The sequence below is a fragment of the Bos taurus genome, chromosome 18 (assembly GCF_002263795.3).
Source record: "Bos taurus isolate L1 Dominette 01449 registration number 42190680 breed Hereford chromosome 18, ARS-UCD2.0, whole genome shotgun sequence".
Classification (NCBI taxonomy): Eukaryota; Metazoa; Chordata; class Mammalia; order Artiodactyla; family Bovidae; genus Bos; species Bos taurus.
Window position 1 is genome coordinate 25085670 of NC_037345.1, and position 23641 is coordinate 25109310.

At 51.8% G+C, this 23641-nt stretch overlaps 1 protein-coding gene across 5 annotated transcripts in view; it reads left to right on the forward strand.

Annotated features, from left to right (window-relative positions):
- NLRC5 (NLR family CARD domain containing 5) overlaps window positions 1-17566 on the forward strand; it is a 93343-nt gene extending 75777 nt beyond the window's left edge. For 2 of the 5 annotated variants that reach the window (XM_024978950.2, XM_005218805.5), the window contains 19 exons: window positions 1883-1966; window positions 2041-2124; window positions 4624-4710; window positions 5440-5517; window positions 6321-6404; window positions 6710-6793; window positions 8343-8426; window positions 9078-9161; window positions 9829-9912; window positions 11278-11361; window positions 11747-11830; window positions 12108-12191; window positions 12331-12408; window positions 13124-13207; window positions 13295-13366; window positions 13620-13703; window positions 15109-15192; window positions 15515-15598; window positions 16543-17566. In XM_024978950.2, coding sequence (XP_024834718.1) covers window positions 1883-1966; window positions 2041-2124; window positions 4624-4710; window positions 5440-5517; window positions 6321-6404; window positions 6710-6793; window positions 8343-8426; window positions 9078-9161; window positions 9829-9912; window positions 11278-11361; window positions 11747-11830; window positions 12108-12191; window positions 12331-12408; window positions 13124-13207; window positions 13295-13366; window positions 13620-13703; window positions 15109-15192; window positions 15515-15598; window positions 16543-16657 — 1606 coding nt within the window. In that variant the 3' untranslated portion in view covers window positions 16658-17566. Of the gene's footprint in view, window positions 1-1882; window positions 1967-2040; window positions 2125-4623; window positions 4711-5439; window positions 5518-5874; window positions 6025-6320; window positions 6405-6709; window positions 6794-8342; window positions 8427-9077; window positions 9162-9828; window positions 9913-11277; window positions 11362-11746; window positions 11831-12107; window positions 12192-12330; window positions 12409-13095; window positions 13208-13294; window positions 13367-13619; window positions 13710-15108; window positions 15193-15514; window positions 15599-16542 lie in introns of those variants that run through there. The other 3 variants (XM_059877430.1, XM_059877431.1, XM_059877432.1) reach the window with 3 other exon arrangements.
- Window positions 17567-23641: the final 6075 nt, after the last annotated feature.

Genomic DNA, 23641 nt, shown 5'->3' on the forward strand with positions numbered 1-23641 from the left:
CCCTGTGATGGCCTCCATGCCTCCTTCCTCCCAGGGTCCCCTCCTCCTTCACACACCCTGCCTGGAGCTACCACCTGGGTTTGTCTCTCCTACACCTGCCCCCAGTCTCCCCATACCTTCAGACCCTGGACCAGGCCTTCGAGTGGTGTTTATGCGCCTTAGCCACAGCCTAACTGAGTCTGGAGGCTTCTGAGTTAAACAACCAGACTCTGGACCCTCTTGGGGTAGATCTCAGCAAAGAATCCACCTGCCAATGCAGGAGACGCAGCTTTGATCCCTGGGTCAGGAAGATCCCCTGGAGAGGGGAGTGGCAACCCCCTCCAGTGTTCTTGCCTGGAGGATCCCCGTGGACAAGGAGCCTGGCGGACTATAGTTTATGGTGTTGCAAAGAGTCAGACATGAGTTAGCGACTAACACTTTCCCTTCTTCCACTCTACCACTTAATAGCTGTGTGACCGTGGACCAGTGACTTGACTGCTCTGTGTTTCAATTCCTCACCTGTAAAATGAGGGTTGTTGTGAGGATTAAATGAGTATATGTGTTTCAAGTGCCTGGAAACGACCTGCCTTATTTGAGTGCTGTATCAGTGATTTTTTATTTAACCCCCCGCTGGTAGCCTCAGGCTCTTTCTCAGCCTTGGGTGCGTTTCTCTACATGTCTTGCTTCACCTGTGATCGTGGCCTCTGCATTGGTCCCCTGCCTCTGACCAGGCCTCCTCCAATGCCCCCGCAGCCCCCAGAGGGACTTTCCCAGCATGCATGTCTGACCATGGTACTCCACTGCTCTGAGCCCTGCAGTAGCTCCCAAGTGCCCTGAGGATAAAGTTCAAATCCTTAGCCTGGTCTTCGCCGAGTCTGATCTGGTTGCCACTTCCTGCCGTGTTCTCTCTCACTTCTCCCGCCCCTCTACACACACCACCCTCACACCAAGTATATACATACCACACACAGACACACACACACGTACGCAGCATAATACATCACACTCATGCACACACACCAGACATATCCCCTGTACACACCACACATAACATGCACACATCACACACACCACTCATATACCGCATGTGTGCACACAGATTCAGCCACAAGGGATCTTTGTTCACCAAGCACGCACTGCCTGATGAAGCATCCCTGCTTCTGGGCACTCAGCCTGGCATTCTCTTCCCTGCCTTTTCTGAGATCAAATTCTCCCAATGCTGTATGACCCAGCTCACATGTCAGCCCTTCCTGGACGCCTCCGGTGGCCCCTGTCCTGTGAGAGGGAGTGGCCCTCTTGTGCTATGCTGGGCTGTCTTTTCAGCCCGTCTGTGAGACAGTGCTCCGGGGCCTGTCTGCCAGCCGCACGGGCCGGGCCCTGGGAGGACAGGGCCATAGCAAGAATCCCAGCCCCAGCCCCACCCTCCGCACCCAAGGGAGCCTGGAGTAGGGTGGGCCTGGAGACTAGAGAAGTGGTTACAGGTTTAGGGGCTGGAGTCAGGCTGACTTGGATTGAAACCCAAATCTGTCGCTGCTTTTTTCCAACTGTGCGTCCTTGGGTTGGTCAGTCTCTTTGCCTGTAGATGATGCTATTGGGTTCAGTGAGATGCCACACATAAGGCAGGCATGCCTGCTTGCTCATGGGGTGCACCCAGAGGCTGGGCCAGGGCCGGCCTTAGAGTCAGGGCTCAGTGAGTGATGACTCTAGCACTTTCTTGGGCGGTGTTCTCTCCAAAGAGAAGCTCCCAGAGCACAGGTTGCACTTGGGCCTTTTTTCAGCTCCTGGTCCAGGCCTTTGCACCCAGTGGGGGCTCCCCCATGGGTCCTGGGGGAGGCTGGGGGACAGCAGGACTGTAGTCCCGACAGGCTTTGCCCAAGCTCTGCCCCTTGCCCTCTGCCCTCAGGCTGAGCGAGTGCCACTTCAAGCCAGAGCACATGCCCAGACTGGCCGCCAGCCTGAGCCAGGCCCTGCAGCTGACGGAGCTCACGTGAGTGACTGGGCCCAGCCCGTGGGGGCAGCTGAGGGGTAGGGGCTCCCTTCCAGAATGACCTCTGTCCACAGGCTGACCTGGTGTTTCCCGGGCCTGGAGCAGCTGACTGTCCTCCTGGGTCTGCTAACGTGGCCGACGGGGGTGCTCACTCTCAGGTACTGCCTGCCCGTGACTCTGGGAGGGGACTGTGGTAGGAATGGAGGGCAGAAGTGGGCTCTGAAGAAGAGTTTCCCCCAAGGTCACAGTCTTAGCCATTTCCTGCATCCAGAACCCTGCCATCTGGATGCAGAGGCCCCCCCACCCCATTAGTCCCAGAAACCCCTTCAGGTGCAGAAAAGCTCCCCCACCCCTGCCCAAGGCAGGACCTGTACTTGAGGACTTCAGAAAAAAAGGAGACTTAAAAGCACACCCGGGGACTTCCCGTACTTCCTCTGCAGGGGCACAGTTGTGATCCCTGGTTAGGATACTAAGATCCACATGCCCCACCACATGGCCATAAAAATAAAAGACACTCAGCCAAGGTCAGAAATAACATGTAACAAATATGTTCACTCTGATCTTTTGAAAACTTTCAGAAAAACAGAGAAGATTCCAGAAAGTAGAAAAGCAATTTTGAAAACTCCTCATCACCTAGGTTTGACAGTTCATGTTTTTCTGTATTTGCTTTGTATTTTTTAACTAAGATAAATTATTGATCTCATAAACTATCACGCCAAAGAGTTCACCTCAAGTCTTTAAAAAATAAGGACATTATTTACATAACCACAGTTGAATTAGGACCCCTACAAAAATGAGTAACAAGTCCTTAGTGTCGGGTATTAGCCAAGCCAGCCTGAAATTTCCCACTGCCCCCATATGGGACAGCTGGCTCTTTGGATCCAGGATCCCATCAAGGTCCACATTTTTGTGACAAAGAGGTGACAGCTCTTTGGACTTTTTTAATGGGTGATCTGTACTTGGGGACTTCAGGAAAAAAAGGAAACTTCGAGGCCCAGGCACTTCCCTGGTGGTCTGGTTTTGTTGAGAAAACCGGTCCCCTGGGACACTTTCTGGCTCCGTCTGGTGCTTCCTTGTGAGGTCAGTGAGTTTGTTCCTCTTAACCCCTGACTTTCCTAGAACTGGAAAGGCTCCGTGAGATTCAGTTACATATTTGTGTCCCAAAATACCTACTTGGCGGCCAAGGCTGTGCACTTCCCAACGCCGCCTCTGATGAGACACATGAAGTCTGGTTGTTCCCCAGCATGACATTTTTTAAAATCCTGATAGAATACACATAACAAAGTTTACCATCTTAACCATTTGTAAGTGGACAGTTCAGTAGCGTTAAGTAACATTCACGTTGTACAACCGAAACACTTCATGAAAACGGAAACTCACTGCCCGTTAAGGCCCCCACCGTGCCTCCTCCCCCAACCCCTAGCAACCACCTTTCTACTCTCTGTTTCTATGGATCCGACCCCTCTCGGACTTAACCAAGTGGAATCATACAGTATTTGTCTTCTTGTGATGGGTCTGTTTCATTTAGCACAATATCCTCAGGGTTCATCTTTATTGTACCTTCTTATAGAATCCCCTTTCTATTTAAGGCTGAATAATACTCCACCATGTATATAAGCCACATTCATTTCCCCATTCATTCTTCACCCATTCATCCATCCGTGGCCATTTGGGTTGCCTCCACCTTTTGGCTGTTGTGAATAAGCTGCTCTGATGTATCTGTGCACGTATCTCTTTGCATCTCTGCTTTCAGTTCTTTGGGGTATATACCCAGAAGCACTGGATCACCCCAAATAATATTTTTACTTAAAACTTGCCTTACTCTAAAAATAATATGTACTCCTCGTAGAAGTTTGTGGAAAATCCAGAAGAACATAAGAAAATAGTACTTTGAAAAAAAAATTCAACATAACTTTAAAAGCAGCAATATTTTAAATAACTCTCTTTTTTCCTTCTTCTAAATTAATCTGTGCACATTGTACGAAGTTCAGAAAATATTGACAACTACAAAAGAAAACCATCCAGGAGAATTCTGCAATTGATACCATCACCATTAACATTTAATATATTTTTCTCATAGCTCTATCTCCCTCTTCCTCACCATATGTGTTTCTATATATATTTTCCCTTTTTGGAAATACAAAATTGGGATCATGTCTTATATATAGTCTAATTTCCTTATCTTTGCAACGTGATGTTATATAGACTTTTTCTAAACCTAAAAGTACTATTTAAAAAAAAAATTTCTCTTTGAATGATTGGAACAAGGATGTTAATTTTCTGTTTTATGCTTATGCCTAATTTTTAAATTTATTTTATTGTTATTCAGCAAAACCCAAAAAGCCTCTAGCCGCAACCCCCCAACCCTCTCCTCCCCTCCCACACTAACCTTGGGGGAACCTTTGCCCCACAAGGGACACCTCTGTGTCCACCTCTATGACTTCCCTGGTAGTTCAGATGGTAAAGAATCTGCCTGCAGTGCAGGAGACCTGGGTTCGATCCCTGTCTCGGGAAGATTTCCTGGAGAAGGGAATGGCAACTCACTCCAGTATTCTTGCCTGGAGAATCCCATGGACAGAGGAGCCTGGCGGGCTACAGTGCATGGGGTTGCAGAGTCAGACAGGACTGAGCAACTGTCACCATCACCTCTCTGACAGGGTGGAAGAGCCATGGGTGGGCAGAGTCGGGGTGCTCACGCTGCTGGAAGTCTGTGCCCAGGCCTCAGGCAACATCACTGGAATAAGGTAAGTTCAGGAAGGAGGCCCCTGAGGTTCTTTCATCTTTTCATGACCACTGGGATCATCCCTTATGTAGCCATTGGTCTCTTGTCCTCTGGTGTCATAGCTGGGTCCCTAGTGGGTTCTCTGGGTCCCCAAGATGGCAGGAGCTCCTGGGACCTATGTGAGGGGCTACACATATTCCCAGATGGCTCAGCAGTAAAGAATCTGCCTGCCAATGCAGGAGACTTGGTTTCAATCCCTGGGTTGAGAAGATTCCCCTGGAGAAGGAGATGGCAACCCACTGGACTATTCTTGCCTGAAGAATCCCATAGACAGAGGAGCGTGATGGGCTACAGTCATGGGATCACAAAAGAGTTGGACACAACTTAGCGACTAAACAACACCACCACACATACTTGCTGGGACTTGTGCAGTATTTAGGCAGCAGTGCTGGAGAGAGGAAGGTAGCCCTAGATCCAAGACAATGAGCTGTTAGGTCCCAGATGGACACTGCTGGGAGTCCATGCTGGTTGTCTGGAAGTGGCCCCTGGTGACAGCAACGCACACCATGGCTCTATAACCAGAGGCACCAGAATCCCATGGATTAGCCAAGAGCAAAGGCTTTGGTGTCTCGTTGGCCTATGTCTGGATCCCCACTGGGTCTGGGAGCTGTCGGCTGAGTGGCCCAGTCCCAGCACAGCCTACAGGGGAAGCTCCCGTGGACCTCATGCTGACCACCCCTTCCCTCCTCAGCATCTCCGAGACCCAGAAACAGCTCTGTATCCAGCTGGAATTTCCCCATCAGGAGAACCCAGAAGCCGTGGCCCTCAGGTGGGACCCAGTACCTGGGACCCCAAGAAAGAGGTTGAATGGTGATGGGGAGGGAGAGGAGGGACAATGCTGCTTCTTACCAATATTTCTCATACCCCTACTCAGAATTCTTTGATGCCTAAAGTCTCTCCGTGGCCTATGAGACCTAGCCTGACCTGCCTCTCCATGCTGTCCATCCCCACCCCAAACCCTGGTCTTGGCTCCAGCCATCCCCGCTAGCTTTCAGTCCTCAAACACCACCTTTCTCCCTTTGATCTCAGGGCCTTTGCACAGGCTGTTCCCCCCAACTCAGCATGCTCTCTCCTCTCTTTCCTTCTTCATCCTTCTTCCTCTGGCTAACTCAATCCCATCCTTCAGGTTTCAGCTTGAATGCCACCATCTCAGGGAGGTCCCTGCAACCACCCAGACTTAGTCAAGTCCTCCCTTTATCCACTCTCATAGACGCCTGGGCTCACAGCTCCTCTGATCCATATAGCACATTTATGGAAACTAAAAAGTCACCTCTCTGGGGTGAGTGCAGCCCTGCATGTGTACACTGTGAGGCATAGACCATGCCTGGATCTCAGTCCCGACTCACTTCCTTGGTTGGACCCCCCTTGTGCAGTGAACAACCTGCACAGCCGTGCCGGGCCCCCATATGGACCTCTCCTTCACAGTACTTCCCATGGTCGACTGGCAAATTGTGGGACCTTATTTGATTAGCGTTTATTTACCACCTTCAGACACACTCCTTGTAGGCAGGGACTGAGTCCTCAATACTGACCCAGGTGTTTACAGACAGCTGCTTCCCTCTCCACCTCCAGGCTGGCTCACTGTGACCTGGGAACCCAACAAAACCTCCTCGCCAGGAAGTTGATGGAGACATGTGCCCGGCTGCGGCAGCTCAGGTCAGTACCCTGAAACACTGAGGCCCTGAGTTCTCTGGTCGACCCCAGTGCCTGCTTCAGGCCATAGGTGAGAGGTTGGCCAGGGCAGGATGGGGATGAACAGAGCCTGGGGCCATGCTAACCCCGGCATTCTTGCTTCTCTCGTTGGGCCAGTGGGGGAGAGCCCCAGGGTGGCAGAGGGGAGTCCTGCCCCATTGGGAGCTCCTTGGTGGGGCCTTTCCCCTCGCTTGGCCTCCCCATCCCTATGTTGATCCCTGAAGTGTGTTCAGCCTGAAATCTTCTGGAATATGCTTGGACCTTTTCAGTTTGTCCCAGGTGAACCTCTGCGATGCCAGCTCTCTGCTGCTGCAAAGCCTCCTGCTGTCCCTCTCTGAGCTGAAGAACTTCAGGTATGTGGACAAGACTTTCACTCAGGAACACCTCTTTCATCCCCCACCCCCATACTTCCTGTTCCCTCCAACCCTGGGCTCAAAGGAGCTCCGTGTCCCCCTCCCATGGTCTGGGACTCCACACAGCCCTGGAGATGATGCTCGGGTGCATGGTCATCAACATGGCCACGTGGCGAGGAGCAGTGCCTTGTCTGTGCTCTTTCTTTTTCTTTTATTATTTCAAAGTAATTGCAAACTCAAAGAAAATTTGCAAGAAGACTGAGAAGAAGCCCCGGAGGCCCTTTTCCGAACTTCGCCTTCCATCTTTATTTTCTCACGTTTGCTCTTTTCTTCCTCCCTCCTCACCCCTCCCCTCTCTCCGCCCCGCCTCCACTTTCTTTATCTGAACCATTTGAAAGTAAGTTGCATAATCATGCCTCTTGACCCCTAATATTTCAGTGAATTTCCTAAGAACAAGAACATTCTCTCCCCTAATCCAGTAAAAGTATGAAATTCAGGCAATTTAACATGATACCCTACTGTTACCTAAACTGCAGTTCATATTCCAGTTTTGCCAATTTGTCTCAGTCATGTTTATTGCTTTTTTTTTTTTTTTTCAGTCCCAGATTGCATCCAGGGTCACACACTGTGTCATCTCTCTTTAGTCTCCTCCAATTTGGAATGTGTTCTCAGCCCTTTTTTGTGTTTCATGATACTGTCATGACATTTCTACGCCAGTTATTAATGTTTTGTATCAGAACGCCCTTGTGCTTGGGTTTCTCTGCTGTTTCTTCCTGCTTCGGTTCCTGCCTCTGGGGCAGGAATATCACAGAGATGCTGCTGTGTTCGTCTCAGGAACATATCACGTGTGCCACATTGGGAAGCACATGATGTCTGCTTGTCTCCTTACCCGTGATGTTAACTGTGATCGCCTGGTTAAGGCGGGGTGTCTGCCAGGTTTCTTCGCTCAAAAAGCTACTGTTTTCCCCTTTGTAATTAAACCAATTATCTGGTAGGAAGACACTTGAAGACAATGTAAATATCCAGTTCTCCCTCAAACTTTCACTCACAAATTTTGGCAAGCATTGATCATTCCTGCCTGAATCAAATATCAGTATAATGGTTGCAAAATGGAGCTTTTCTAACTGTCAGTTCTCTTTTAAACCAACTGCATCAGGGGAAGTTCTCCTGTTGGTGCCACTATACCTTTAAACACCCTCTCCAGTACTTGCTATGCTTTTTTGTTGTTTAAGTAAAGATGCAGGGCTCGTGGGAAGTGAGGGTAACTAGCTAGATTTTACACGCTATGCCTGATTATGGCAGACATTGTGAAGTTGCTACTTGAATGACTGTGGTTTAAAGAACTATTCAACTTGTCTATGTTCCTGCCTCCAACCTGTATCTTGACTTAATGATTGCCTGATGGGAGAGGTTTATGGAGGGAAGGTGGGTCCCCTCCCACTGCCCCAGGAACCACTCCCCACCCCTACCTCCCTGCCCTCTGCCACTACCATCAGAGCTCCCAGACCCAGAGCTCCTCTCTGACCTGCTGCCTTTTGACCTCCACCAGGCTGACCTCCAGCTGTGTGAGCTCCAAGGGGCTAGCCCTCCTGACATCTGGTCTGAGCCATTGTCACCTTCTGGAGGAGCTAGAGTGAGTCACGGATTGGAAGGGTCTGGGAACCCAGCTGAGGGAAGGGGTGGAGAGGATAGTTGGGCCTTTGCTAAAGTAGGTGGTGGGACTTCAGACTATTACTTTTTTCCCTGATGAAGGCCAGCAACTCTGAGTGTGGTTTAGGGAAGGCTGAGCACTGCGTTCTTGGTCCCGACTTTATCAGTCACTCAGTGACCTTGAACGAGTAACTGTGCCTCTTTAGACTTGGACTAGACTTAGACTAGAGTAGACCTACAGCCTCATCTGTAAACTGGGGCTCATCACCTTTCTCTGCCTAGAGTGGTGTTGGGTACAGAGAGAGCTTAGAGGCAGAAGGTATCATTGAATGTGTGTGTGTACGTGTCCCTCATCCCTGGCTTCTTCCTCTGGTACAGCCATCATCCAAAGCACCCTTTCTCAGTTGGGTCAGCTATAACTACACTGCGCCCCTCCTTGGGGACCCCTAAGCCTGACCCTTGGGGCCAGGAATGCCCCCATGGAGCCTGGCTAGGAAGCATGGTCTGGGACCTGCAGACCCAGAGCTTGTCTCCTAGGGGTGACTCAGAGGGTGTGGAGGTGCTGATGAGACAGCTCAGCTCCAGGGGCTGGGCAGGCTTTTCTAACCCATATCTCATGCTTGGTCCCCTCCAGCTTGTCTAACAATCAACTTGGAGACGAGGGCACCAAGGTGTTGTTGGGGGCTCTTGAGGGCAAGTGCAGGCTGAAGAGACTTGAGTAAGTGGTGCTGGTTAATGGGGGTGGGGGCGGGGGTGTTGGGAGCGTGCCTCAAAACTGTTGTATCTCTTATGAACACGATTGTCACTGTCCTCAATGGACCCAGGTGAGCTGAACACCCTCCCTTTTTACTTCCTTACCTGGCTCTTGAGTGTTAACTAAAATACTTGCTCATAAGAAACAGAACACTCACTCAAAGCAACCCAACCCAGAACTATATTAACTCATATCATGGAAAATGACAAGGCAACTGACTTCAGGCTTGGCTGGATCCAGGTTCTGTATTTGTTCCTCTTTTTCTTTCTTTCTCTGTCTCCCCAACTTGACTTCATCCTCAGGCAGTGTTCCTCATCTGTAAAACGGAGATGATTGTGTATCACATCATCTCTACATGGCCCTTAGTATGTGCTCGATATGTGGTTGCTCTGTTTACCAATCAGTAGTCTGGGTCCAGTGTGATTCAGCATAGAACTGCTGCCTGGATGACCTTAATCATTTGTACAGAGAAACAGCATTTGAATTTCCCAGTGCAGTTTTGTTTGTACAGTTATTTTTTAAATACTGCGTGGCTGTCTTGGAGATCACAGGTCATTGCCGAGCACTCGGGGTCCATGTTGGGGACCCAAGCCCACTATGCTAAGTCCTCCTGTGGCCTCCTCTCCTCCAGCCTCAGCCACCTGCCACTGGGCGGCTCCACCCTGGCTGTGCTCACTCAAGGACTAGGCCACATGACACTCCTGCAGAGCCTCCGGTGAGTGACCCCACGGGAGTGAGTGGGGGGCATGCTGCCCAGCTTTGCTGGGACCACCCGTCCAGGGAAGCCCTGGGGCACCTTCCTGAGAAACTCCATGGCTCCTGTCCTCAGGACATTCCTGTACCCTCCCAGGTCAGTGTCACAGCCTTTCACTACCCAGGTGGCTCAATGAGTAAAGAACCCGCCTGCAATGCAGGAGACGTGGGTTTGGTCCCTGGGTTGGGAAGTTCCCCTGGAGGAGGAAATGACAACCCACTCCAGTACTCTCACCTGGAGAATCCCATGGACAGAGGAGCCTGGCGGGTAACAGTCCATGGGGTTGCGAAGAGTTGGACATGACTGAGCGGCTGAGCACACACACATTCAGCCTCCTCCTAGAGAATGGCCAGAAGGGGCTGGGCCCAAGTCCTAGGACAGCCCTCCATGTGCACAAATTCATCCTGTGTTCTTGTTCTTGTTTCTGATTCATGATGTGGGTGGCCTAGATTCTGCATTTTAAGCTCCCAGGGGATGCCCATTCTGGGGGCCACTGACCCCACTTTGAGCAGTGACAGTCTAGTCTCAGAGCTGATGACCTTGATATTCTACCCTGTGCCCCTGGCCACTTTGATAAACAAATAGCCCATGTTCTTTTTGTGTAGTCTTTCAAAACAGGAAATATTGTAACTCTAAACAAACCCAAGACAGGGTGGAGCACGTAGGATATGAGCTCAGAGAGTTTGGGGGACCAGGTCATTTCACCCTAAATTAATTCACCTAAAGGAGGCTCCCTAAAAATTTGCAAAACAAAAGACAGCAAAACAACCCTCAGACTAATACTTTGAGTCAGCTGTTTCGTTTGGTTCCCCACTGTCCCTCCCACCCCCATCTACCCTCCCCCACCCCCGACCCCCATCCCCTGCTACTCAACAGAGGCAGGGTGTGGTCAAGTGCAGAAAAGACCATAAATTGAGTGGGTTAAAGGAAAAGCCCACTATTTGTATAGATTAGAGTAGGGTGAGTTGTGAGAGACACGTGATATTGACATTCAGGCCAAGATCCCCAACTTGAGTGCTGAGGCGAAGCCTGGCCAAACCAAAAAATGAGGCTACTGTTCCAGGCCAACGGCTCTGGGCTTCCATTTCCACCTTGCCTGTGAGTCCCTGGGAGTCTGGCCCATCACAGCTCGTCCCTGGGCCTCTGATTTCTCATCTGGATATTGGGTACAGTCTGCCCACCTTGCCCATTCCCATCCCCTGAAAGTTTTATGACTGGTGTTTGAGTTCCTGGATGTGTAAAGGCTTTGCAGACTGTAGAGTGCTTAGCACAGCACTTGCAAGTGCCTTTACTCCTGACTGAGGCCTCTTGGCCCTGCTTCTCCAGTCTGAGCAAGAGCAACATCGATGACGTCGGCTGCTGCCACCTTTCGAAGGCTCTCAGAGCTGCCACCAGCTTGGAGGAGCTGAGGTGAGTTGCCTGTCCCTCCCCCAGACCGAAGACAACTTTGGCAGGGGCAGGTGACAAAAGTAAGGGGCTCCTTGAGGACACTCTCCACTTCTTAGTCTTGTCCCCTTCACCCACTTCTATACTGCATAACCCCAGACCCAGGATCTTGGGAGACCCAAAGATAGGATATAGGATATTGATTGCAGCGAGAAGGATTTAGGTCAGACACCAGGGGGATCATCCTAAACAGAAGACAAGAGTTTGGAATCCTCATCCAACATAGGGTGAGGGGACTTACCAGTGTGGCTTGAGGCCCTTTCTCTAGACTCCAGCCTCCTCTTCTGGGATGGAGATGAGATGGGTGGCAAGCTAACACTTCCGGTTCTCCTGCTGTTCTCTCCCCAAGCTTGAGCCACAACCAGATCGGAAACATCGGTGCCCAGGACTTAGCTGCTGTCCTGCCGGGGCTCCCTGAGCTCAGGAAGATAGAGTGAGTGGCCAGCCCTCCAGACAGGGGCCCTTGGCAACCACGCTATGGTCTGGGGAGACTGTGGCTTCCTCCCCTAACCCTAGTGTTCAGGCAGTGGGGCTGGTTACCTCCTGGCACTACTGATTCAGGGACCTTGAGCCAGCCAAGCCCCTGCTCCTCTCTGGGTCTCTCTGCCACATCAGTGGGTGGTGGGGGTGCTGTGGGTGGTGGGGGGCCCAGCGGATGTGGTGGGGTGAGGGATAAGGGAGTCGAGAGTCTGACATCTGCCCCTGTTCAGCCTCTCAGCAAATGGCATCGGCCCAGCAGGCGGAGCGCGGTTGGCAGAATCTCTCACCCTTTGCAGGCACCTCGAGGAGCTGATGTGAGTGTCTGCCCGGGTAGGCTGCCCTCTGCCCTCTGTCCTTGTGGCCCACCTGGCGCTCGGGTCCCCCACTAGGCACAGGGCAGGGGTCTGGAGCGGGCCAGCCTGGTGCTCAATTTACTCCCCTCTCTTTTTCCAGGCTTGGCTGCAATGCCCTGGGAGACTGCACAGCCCTGGGTCTGGCCAAGGGGCTGCCCCAGCACCTGAGGGTCCTGCAGTGAGTGGCCCCTGTCTGTGGTGTGTGCAGGGTTAGCGGGAAGCTCTCCCCACCCCCGCCAGGAGCACTAGGGGATCAAGGCCCCATCGCTGAACGGCCCTGCCGTAGGAGAAACTGGGATGTGTCCTGGGGCTAGCTGCCCTACCTCTGAGGCCGGGAAATCAGGGGACCCAGCCTAATCCAGACTCAGCCACCAGCCTTTGGCCAAGCCCCTGCCCTTTCTGGGTCTCGGTTTCCTCGTCTGTAAAAGAACAAGGATCCCAGCTTGGTGTACCCTGTGAGCCAATCTCTGAGGGTAAAGGAGGAAGTGCCAGCAAAGGGCTATGCAGGAGCAAAGCACCCCACAGCATGGCCTCGGCACTTTACAGTGTATGTCCAGGGTCTCATCTGAGCCCTGTGAGACCGCGATTTCTACCGGCTCCATTTTCCAGGCAAGGGAACTAAAGCCAGGGGAAGTATGGAAAGCTTACCCTATTCCCCTATTCATACATGGAGGAGCCAGGCCTTGAACTTGGGATCTCAGATCCCAAAGCCAGGGCCCCTTGATACCCACCCATGTCCTGTGTTGGGGGAGGGGGGTTGGGGTGGCAGTTACCCAGAGAGGGTCTAAGGTCTAGCAGTGCAGCCTGAGACAGGCTGAGGCTGGGGGGATCCAGCCCCTCCCAATCCCCATACCTGCCCCTCCAGGCTGCCCTCACCCCTTCCCTTTCCCCAGCCTGCCATCCAGCCATCTGAGCCCAGAGGGGGTGCTGAGTCTGGGCCAGGCCCTGGATGGATGCCCACACGTGGAAGAGATCAGGTGAGTAGGTGCCCTGGAACCTGGGCAGAGGGACAGGCCGGGGAGGGTCTGGGGCTTCTTCTCAAGGCTATCTCCCCTGCCCTGCAGCTTGGCAGAGAACAGCCTGGCTGGAGGGGTCCCGCATTTCCATCAGGGGTTCCCAGTGCTCCGGAAGCTTGAGTAAGTAGCCTGCTCTGACCAGCTGGGGTGCTGTGGCAGGCAGCCCTTCTTTGGCTGAACTTGACATCTGGGAAGGCTTTCGAAGTGACAGAGACCTCAGGTGTAGGGGGAGCCTGGGACAAAAAAGGGGGGGCACTTTCTTAAGACTCCCAGCATGTTCCAGCCCCTAGCCACTCTGCTCCCTCCTGCTCTGATTGCAGGCTGGGGCACCCCTGACTCAGACACCTCCATCCCATCCCCTTCTTCTCTCTAGCCTGGTGTCGTGTGAGATTGACAACCAGACCGCCAAGCCCCTCGCCGCCAGCTTCGTGCTCTGTCTGGCCCTGGAAGAAATCACGTGAGTGCTTGGGGGGCTAGCCCAGAGCTGGGAAGAGCAGCCACCTGGGGGCCTGGTTCCTTCCTCCCTGGAGACCTTCCCGTCTTGCATGGGGAAGGTCATTCTTGCTCAAACCTCGTCTCGAAGAAGCTTTAACACTTGAGCTGCAAGTGTTGTTGGGGACAAAGGTCCCCAACCTTTTTGGCTCCAGGGACCAATTTTCTGGAAGACAAGTTTTCCATGGACTGTGGGGGTTGGCAGGGGATGGTTTCAGGATAATTCAAGCACATTACATGTATTGTACACTTTATTTGTATTATGATATCAGCTCCACCTCATATCATCAGGCATTAGATCCCGGAGGCTGGGGACCCCTGCTCTAAGCCATTCAGCCTCTCCCCCTGTTTCCCCAGCTAAGGAGGGTGGAAGGGAAGGTGGACCAGATGGAGATGAGCTAGATGGTCAGGACCATTCCCCCTGACTCTCCCTTTGGGAGGCATCTGGATGGACCACCCCACCTGGTTGATGGAGTCTTGATTTTCAAACCACCTGTTGGTAGTGAAGAGTGACTGAACCAGCAGGCCCCCTGACCTTCCCCCTGACTGTGTCCACCTCTCCCTTGGCAATCAGAGGTGCTTGGACCTTGGGGCCTGGCAGTATTGCCTCAGAGATAAACTAGACTGCCAGGGCCAACCTGGACCCCTGAGCATGGCAGAAGAAAATGCGATTTCCTTAAATAAGATTTTATAAGATTTTAGGCTTGCATCCTGAAGATTTTAATTCTTCTCATTTCTTTATACAACAAAGAGAAAGTCTCAGATCAGTGCTAACTCACCCAACACGGGTGATTGCCCCTTTTAGCCAGCAGGGGGCAGACTACAGGGTCAGCACTTCCGGAAGGACCCAGGTTCCAGTTAGGAGTGAATGCCATTGTTTGCCCTGTTGCTATCCTTGTGACTACTTTCTGTTTAGGGTCCCCAACACAGGCTTCTCATTCATAGTAGTGATAGATGTTTCTGAAGATGAATTTCTTAAAGTGAATAAAAGAGGGGATAGAGGACTGATTTAAAGAAAAATGTGAAACAAATAATAATACAGGTGGTGCATGGATGTGGCAAAATCAGGAGGGAGGCAGGTGCATGGTGGAAGCTTAGATCCTGATGTTTCCACAGTCACGTGTCCTGAACTCTCAGGACAGCCAGCTCCTAAGCTGTCTGGGTTCCTGTGGGATGACCAGCTCGGGAATGGGGTTGGGGGAGTAGGGAGGAGCCCTCTGTGCCTGGTACAGTCTTCAGGGAGGGCACACAGGTCCCCATCAGGCACCTCTCTGGTGCCTGCACAGCACCCCTAGCCCTCCCCATTGCCACCTTGTCTCCCCCTCACGGCTCTTCTTCTGCTGACTTTTGGACCCCTCCCTACCCTGCAGGCTGTCCTGGAATCTGCTCGGGGATGAGGCAGCTGCTGAGCTGGCCCGGGTCCTGCCGCAGATGGGCCGGCTGAAGAGAATGGAGTATGATGGGCACATTTGGGGAAGCCAGAAAGGAGTGAGAGGACCAAAGCGGGCCCTGTGTCCTGGGGAAAGCCAGGAGGCCACTGGGTCAGGCCCCTGCCTCCAGGAAGCCCTCCTGGACTTCCCCACTTTGTCCATTAGCTCTCCTGTGTCCCAGTCTTCAGCCTTCCCACTGGACTGCTGAATGTTGAGTTCTCTAAGCAGATGTGTGGGGAGCCTGTGTCCCCCAGCCTTGCCCCGGGGAAGAGACATAGAGAAGGCCCCTAGGCCATCCCCTCCCCATCTCATGTCAATCTCTTTCCCTTTGTTGTCCATCCGGAAGCCTGGAGAAAAATCAGATCACAGCTTATGGAGCCTGGCTCCTGGCTGAAGGGCTGGCACAGGGATCTGGCATCCAAGTCATTCGGTAACAGGGCTTGTGGGGGCAGGGCTGGTGGGGGTGGGGTGAGCACACCAGCCCTTCAGTGTAAGAGGACTTCCTGTAGGAGGAGGCAGGACCTGGGTTGGGGGTTATCAAAGGAGACTTGGACCCACTCATCAGGGATTTGGCAGCAAGCAGACCTGGATCAAACCCCAGCTCTGTCAGTTACCAACTGTGTAATTTCACATCAATAACTCAACCTCTTTGAGTTTCAGTTTCCTCATTTGTAAAATGGCAGTAGTGATAGTATCTACCTCCGAGAGCTGCTCTGCAGACTAAATGATCAGATTAAGCCCCGAGCACAATGCCAGGCACATAGTAAGCACATAACATGGTAGCTGGAATCAGGGCCAGTTGTACAGGTTGTGTACTGCACCAGGGCACAGCATCTAAGGGACACCACTCACGTAGTAGAAGTATTACATTCCTAGTGGTAGTGAAGTGTCTCTGTCTATAAAATTCAATATATTACAACAGTTTCAGACAATGGAAGTGGTGTCATAAAGAAGGGGAGCTTTTTTCTCATTTATACAATGTGTCATATGAGCATGGCTCTGGGGAAGAGGCTAGCTTCTGGGGAAGAAAGTGGAGGGGACTTCTCTGGTAATCCAGTAGTTACAGCTCCATGCTTCCACTTCAGGGGGCACAGGTTCAATCCCTGGTCCAGGAACTAAGATCCTGCATGCTGCAAAGTGCAGCAAAAAAAAAAAAAAAAATGGAGTGGAAGAAGTTAGGGTGAGCGTGGGGGATACCATCTCCCGAAGGCAGCCATGCTGGCCTTCCACCTGCTCTTGCCTGCCCCCTAACTCTGACAGCAGCTCTTCCCCTTTGGAGCCTCGGTTTCCCCATCTGTAGGTAGGACAGAGGGCAGAGAGAAGAGGGTAAGTGAGCAGCGCCCAGTGCTAAGTGTCTGTCTCTGTGTCCGGCAGCCTCTGGAATAACCGTATTCCCCCGGACATGGCCCAGCATCTGCAGAACCAGGAGCCCAGGCTGGACTTTGCTTTCTTTGACAACCAGCCACAGGTCATCCCTCGGGGTACCTGATGGTGCCCTCAAGTCCCTTTGAATCCAGCCGAGTGATGCCAGTTTTCATCCATGAGGATAGAGGGCTCATGAAAAAAGCTGGCTGTCCCTGGATCAAGAGGGAGAAACACACTTTTCCTGCAACAGTCTTCAGGGAGGACATTTTTGGTGACAAAGAGCGGAGTATGACTACCCTACATCCCTTGGGACATGCATGACCAGTCAGGAACATGAAGCAAAATGAGCGTGTCATGGTGTGGTGTGTGATGTGGAAGGTCACACGTGGCGACATTCCATGTGACCTTGCACGATACCTGAAACGTGGCCTGGGGGTCGATGGCATGCGTCCCGGCACTGCATGTGATGGGTGGTGCATATATGAGACGTGACAAATGTCCAGGTCTTGTGCCATATATTCCCTCAGGCGGGTACAAGATCTAATTTATTACTTTTTAAGACCAAATTTGTATTTATAAATTGCATTTCCAGAGCAGCTAAACCAGGGACCATCTTCTGCCCAGAATGGGCTGGGGAGACTGTCCAAGCACTGACAAGCCAGGGATTTAGCCATGAGGCTTCTGAATGAGTGTCTTCCTGCCTCAAGTCTCAGTTTTCCCATCTGTAAACTGGATCACCCCCTCTCCCTTAATTTCCAAGGACTTTGGGCTCAGCTCCAGGTCGTGCCAGCATGACCTTGGGCGGGCCCAGTCTGTGTGGTGTAAGGGACGAAGCTAGGCCTAAGGGTGCAGGGGGCAGGGACTGTCAAGACCGTCAGGAAAGACCACTGGATCCAGCCACTACCTCAGCGCAATCTGCACAAGCGCCCAGGGGCTGCCGGCTACATGCGTCCGCATTACTTCCAAGAGCGGCCAAGGGTGGTCCTGCTGCACTGTAAGCCTAGTTCAACCAATAAATGTGGGTGATCTTCCAGCCTCTAGTCTCTAGTCTGATGTGTTCTACCACCTAGCCAAAGTCAGAAATGGTTCACACCACACCCTGGGGCCTGGAGAGCAGCCAGAACACAGAGAAACACACTGAGATGAGCCCAGGAGTCAGGAGACACGGGGTCAGGTCCAGACCCTGTCATGGTCATGTGATCACAGGTAAGTCACCTCCTCTCTCCAGAGCTTACCTGTCGTGTCTGACTCTTTGCGACCCCATGGACTGTAGCCTGCCAGATTCCTCTGTCCATGGAATTCTCCAGGCAAGAACCCTGGAGTGGGTTGCCATTTCCTCTCCAGCGGATCTTCCCAACCCAGAGATCGAACCCCGGTCTCCTACATTGCAGGCCGATTCTTTACCATCTGAGCTACCAGGGAAGCCCAAGCTTACCTGTACCATAAGGCTATTGTAAAAGCTCCTAGTGTTAAAAACAGTCTTTGTTTGGCTTGCGATATATCTACACTCTTCTCTGATTTGTGGATATTTTAAATTGGGAACTCATACCCCCGATTTACCTTTCAGTTTCTCTTAGGTGCTAGTCCAGCATTCCTACTCAAGAGTAATCTGCTGGGGACATCTGAGTGTGTCCTTTAGATGTGGTGCACGTCCCTTAGTTTGTCACCATGCCCAGCACTCCCCTCCCTCTTGCTACTTGCCTGGACCTGGTAAGAGCCTAGGAACTCCTGGCTAAAAGGTTTCCACAGGCAGGTGGTACATTAAGAATATGGCGTTGGAAGTCAGATGGGCATGGAAAGGAATGTGACTTGACCCCTTGCCACTAGCCCTCAAGGCCAGGAACTGATCCTTTACGTGTGAGTAACACCCCTGGCCTCCCAGGACTTTTGGAGGGATCAGGGAGCAAGAACACAGAGTCCCTAGAATGAAGAAAGTATCTGTTACATGCTCATTCATTACATACCCCCTTTAGGGCTGAATGTCATATGAAGTGGAGAGGTGTCTGAAGTGGCAGGTGGAGAGCACCCCCTGTCCATCACCCACCTGTAGGTTGAACAAGTTGATATCTGGGGAGCCTTCATCCAGAGCTGCAGTCCCTTGTCAAAAGTGAAGCAGGGAGGGTGCAGTTACTGATGAGCCCCACTGGAGGGCAGGCTGGCCCACTGGCAAGTCCTGAGAGTGCTTCACCGCTGTATCCAGAAGTTAGGTGGTGATGCTGGAGGCTGTTCCCGCCTGGCTTGGGAACCTGAGATGTCCCAGCCGGCTTGTGATTCACCTGGATGGCTCCGTCCTGGACCTTTGCCATCCGTCATGTTGTCCTTGGTCCCCCACCAAGTGGGAGGAGAAAGTCCTCTGGCCAAAGTGCCAAGCACCCAGACCTTACACTGGGACTCCAGGCAAGAATACTTGCCTGGAGTCAGCATTAGTCAGTCAATACAAGAAGTCTGGGCAGGGCCAGGATCAGGGCACCCTGGCTTGGAGTGGGGCCAGCAGCCTGCTTATGGGGGAAAGGGTGGGCAGGTAGAAGATTCAAGAAGCTTACCTGGAAACCTTGAGCCCCAGTTAGTCTTTCCCTTCTGGGAAATGACCCCAAGGCCATCATGGTGCACCTTCACACTGAGGGGGTTTGTACTGCCTTCTCCTTTTGTCTAAGACTGGAGGATAAATTCCTCAAAGCCTGAGGAGCCCTTGACCATGGAGGTCACAGCTGAGGAAGGAACAGCCTGGATCGAAAGCTCCAGGCCAGGTGGGTTGCACACCAAGCAGAACCCAGAGCTCAGAGCCACTCTTCATTTGCTGCTCGTTTTCCCTTCTTCTTTCCCCTTTGCTGCTGCTGCTAAGTCGCTTCAGTCGTGTCTGACTCTGTGCCACCCCATAGACAGCAGCCCACCAGGCTCCTCCGTCCCCAGGAGTCTCCAGGCAAGAACACTGGAGTGGGTTGCCATTTCCTTCTCCAACGCATGAAAGTGAAAAGTGAAAGTGAAGTCGCTCAGTCGTGTCCCTGTCCAAGTTCTAAACTCCAAGAAACTTGCAGCAAATGCCCTGAAATAAACCTCAGCACTGTCAGCCCTGAAGAGCTACCCAGGCTGACGTCAGGGACAGTCACGATGCTCATTTTACTAAAAAACTTACTCTCCGGGGGCTTCCCTGGTGGTCCAGTGGTTAAGAATCTTCCTTCCAATGCAGGGGGCCCAGGTGCCATCCCTGGTTGGGGAACTAGGATCCCATATGCCATGGGGCAACTTAGCCCATGCACCACAATTACTGAGCCCGCGTGCCACAACCTAAGACCCAAAGCAGCCAAATAAATAAATATTTTTAAAATGGCCACACTTGGTTTCCTGGAGCATAGCAACTTCAGTGTTCTTGCCTAGAGAATCCCCATGGATGGAGGAGCCTGGTGGGCTGCAGTCCATGGGGTCGCAAAGAATCAGACATGACTGAGCGATGAAGCACACTCACTTGGTTTAAAAAAAAGAAACTACCTTTCCCGCAACCAACTTGTTTCCCGGCTGGGACTATTTTTCTACCCCACACTGATGAGATCCAGTCTCCCTGTCTCTTTCCTTCCCAAAGTAAGCCTCAGTTTAAACAGATAAATGAAAGCAGATAAAACTCAAAGAAACTTAAGGCTCTGGGCCAGTAATCAAAATGGTGCTCCATGTGCTCACTCCAGAGCACATGTACTAAAAAGGTGCTCCGCGTTTCTGTGCCTGAGTCTTCTCATGAAGAATGGACCAGGCTGGTGAGTTCCCAGGTTTAACTGCAAGGCTAGGATCAGCTCATTTTGCTACTTTGTCTCTTGGCCTCCATCCTATGGTTTTACAGACTGCCTTTCTGAAGGGAGTCACAGAATCGCCCTTTCCCACTCCCTTAGGTCTCAAATCCTCCCAAATTGCCCCCTCCATCCTTCTGCTAAACACGTGTCTGAAGTTCACGCTACAAGCCAGTACCTCTCGAGCTAAAAACAAAATCACTGTTACAGACACCGTCGTGTGCACTGAACCGTCTGAGGAGTTCAGTAACTTGCAAATTCTGATTCAGCAGGTCTGGGGCGGGGCCTGGGATTCTGCATTTCTAAGAAGCACCTGAGTGATGTCAGTGCTGCTGGCTGCACTGAGTAAAACCACAGACCAGTGAGTGGATCTCGAGCCGGACTGCATGTTAGAATCACCTGAGGAGCTTGTTAGCCTCCCTCCTAAGAATGGAGCCGTACTTCGAAAGCTCCAGAGGTGATTCTGATGTGCAGCCACATTGGCGACCCACTAGAGTACGCTGCCCCTCAGGCGAGGTAAACCTTTGCATGTATGCTCCTTGTCTTGTCCTGTTAGATCCTGGTGACCCTCCTTCCCCAGAAGAGGACACTGAGACCCAGAGATTCTTCCTAGTTTGCCCAAAGGCAGCCTAGTAAGCATTGGGTGTGAAAGCTAGTAAATGGTAGCGCCAGGAGTTGAACCTGGGTCTTTACAACTTTTTTGTTTGTTTGTTTTCTTTACAGTTTATTGAGATATAATTGACACATAGCACTGTATAAGTTTAGGGCTTCCCAGGTGGCTCAGGGGTAAAGAATCTGCCTGCTAATGCAGGAGATGTAGGTTCGATCCCTGGGTCTGGAAGATCCCCTGGAGGAGGAAATGGCAACCCACTCCAGGCAACCCAATCTCTGTCCAAGAAATCCCATGGACACAGGAACCTGGTGGGCTACGGTCCATGGGGTTGCAGAGAGTCGGACACGACTGAGCACGCATGCCCTGTATAAATTTAAAATATATGATAAAATGACTTATGAACACCTACATTGTGAGATGATTACCATGCTAAGTTTATTAACATCATCATTTCCTATAGATACAAATAAAAGAAAAAAATGTTTTTTCCTTGAGAGAACTCTTAGGATCTACTCTCTTCACAACTTTCAAATTTGGCGACTCTGAATCCCACAGGCGCTGCCCCAGTTTCTGCATCTGTTTAGTGAGGGCATGAGCAAAATGAGGCAAAGCACAAGGGCCTACTTTCTCCAGGTGCCAAGATGACCTGATGCCTCCTCGATGCACCCCCTCAGGTGGGGTCTGAATCCTTGGCTGGCTGCCCCTCCTGGTGAGAGTTCTGTAGGACTTCACCCTCTGGAAACTCCTCTAGACCCTTAGCCACAGTCTCCGTGACGATGTCCTCCATTTTACACATGAGGCCCAGAGACGCACAAGAGGTGCCCAAAGTCACACAGCAAGTATTTAGGGGAGCTCCAATTCCAAATTTGGAGCATTTAAGGAGGGAGGACTTTGGGGCGGCCCTGGCTGGGGTCTGTGTGTGCTCCTCAAAGAGAAGGGCCCTAGGAAGGCACGGGGGCTCTATGACCTGCTAGCGTTGCCTCTGGCCTTCAGCCGCACCCTTATGTGGCCAAGGCCAGGCCTGAGGGCGGTGGCCCCAGACAGAACTGTGTGTGCCATCTGGACACATCCGGAGCTTCCTGGATGAGACCTTGCAGTGGCTGGTTTGGCAAAGATCCTCCCAGGACTGGGCCCGGGGCAGCTGGTCTTCCTTCCCTCAGCCACCCCAGCGCAGCAGCCCACCCCCACCCAGTGTGCTCCAGAGCTGGGGCCCTCACCCCCCCACCCCTCCCTTCGGCCTTTGGAAGCCACACCTTGTTGCTCATCCCACACCAGCCCCAGCCCTGCCCTGGCTGCCCAGAAATTGACCTTTGCCCTGAGGAGGAGGTGACAGAAGAGGAACTTTCACTAGAGAAGGAAGGCCAGATGGGGTCCTCAGGTTGAGTCTTGGAGGCCAGAATCCTCAGTCTTTGGTGCCCGTAGTCCCCACCCCTGCACACACTTGCACACTGCAGGACAAGACCTGGGCTGATGGGCATGTCTGGGACCAAATAAAGGGCGAGCCCGAGGAAGTGGGGGCAGTCCTGGGCATCCTGACCCTAGAAGGAGATATCTCTGTATTAGAGTGACTACAACCCTGGATCTTAAAAGTAGTAATAACAACAGGCTAGCCCCGTTGTCCAGGCATGCCTGGTACCAGGCTAGACACCAGATACTAACTCTGTCCTTCCATTTTACAGAGGAGGAAACTGAGGCCCAGAGGATTGAGTGATCTCACCTAGGCGGTCACTGGACAGGCTGGAATTCAAACCGGGGGCCACAACTCCGTGCCTGAGATGTAGGAGTGGGGTGAGCCACACCCATCTCTCAATGAGATCCTGGAGTGGGATGTCTCTATAACTAATGTGTCTCCACATCAACCCCCTTTGTGGGCTGATGGTATTTTCCAAAGATGGTCACCATAATATCTCCCCTCCCACATACTCTACCTAAAGATAAAGATGATTCCTAAAAACTCCTCTCACCTCAAGGCGGGGCCTATGGAAGGAGCCAGTGACTATAGTTGAAGTGACGTTATACGAATTCCAAAGCTGAATTGTATAAAAGATAATAAGGCTTCCACCTGGTTCCCTTGGATACTCGCACTTGGAACCCAGCTGCCATGCTACGAGGAAGCCCAGGCCACATGGAAGGGTCACAGGCAGGTGTTCCAGCTGCAGTCCCAGCTGGCAGCCAGCATCGATTGCCAGATAAATGTGTAAGAAAACTTCTAGGTAACTCCAGGCCTGGCCATGGCCTGACTGCAAATCTGTGAGAAATCCTGAGCAAGAACTGCCCTAGTTGAGCCAGCAGGCCTCCAGAGCCATGAGAGATGATGATGCCTGGGGTGATTTAAGAGGTAGTGTAGATTACTGGACACGCTCTCACCCTGCTTACACACACCTGAGGCCAGCCAGGGCCTCCGACACAGGTGGTGCTGCTTCAGGTCAGTCTAATCCACGAGCCATAGGTGCACGTGGACACACCCCCCCTTCTATCAGCCCTTTTTAGGGAAATAGAGGCTTCCCAACTATGCACAGAGAAGTCTCTATCAGGGCAAGAAAAGACTTCAACATTTTGTAGTAACAGCCCTGCATTGTGTGTGGATCAAAGACAGACTGTAGAATCCACCATGATGGACAGTTGGCCTTAAACAACTGACCTCTATGCTCTCCTAATTCCTGACATTTTTTTTAAAAAGTGAGATATAATTCACATGTTATAACATTCACCTCTTTAA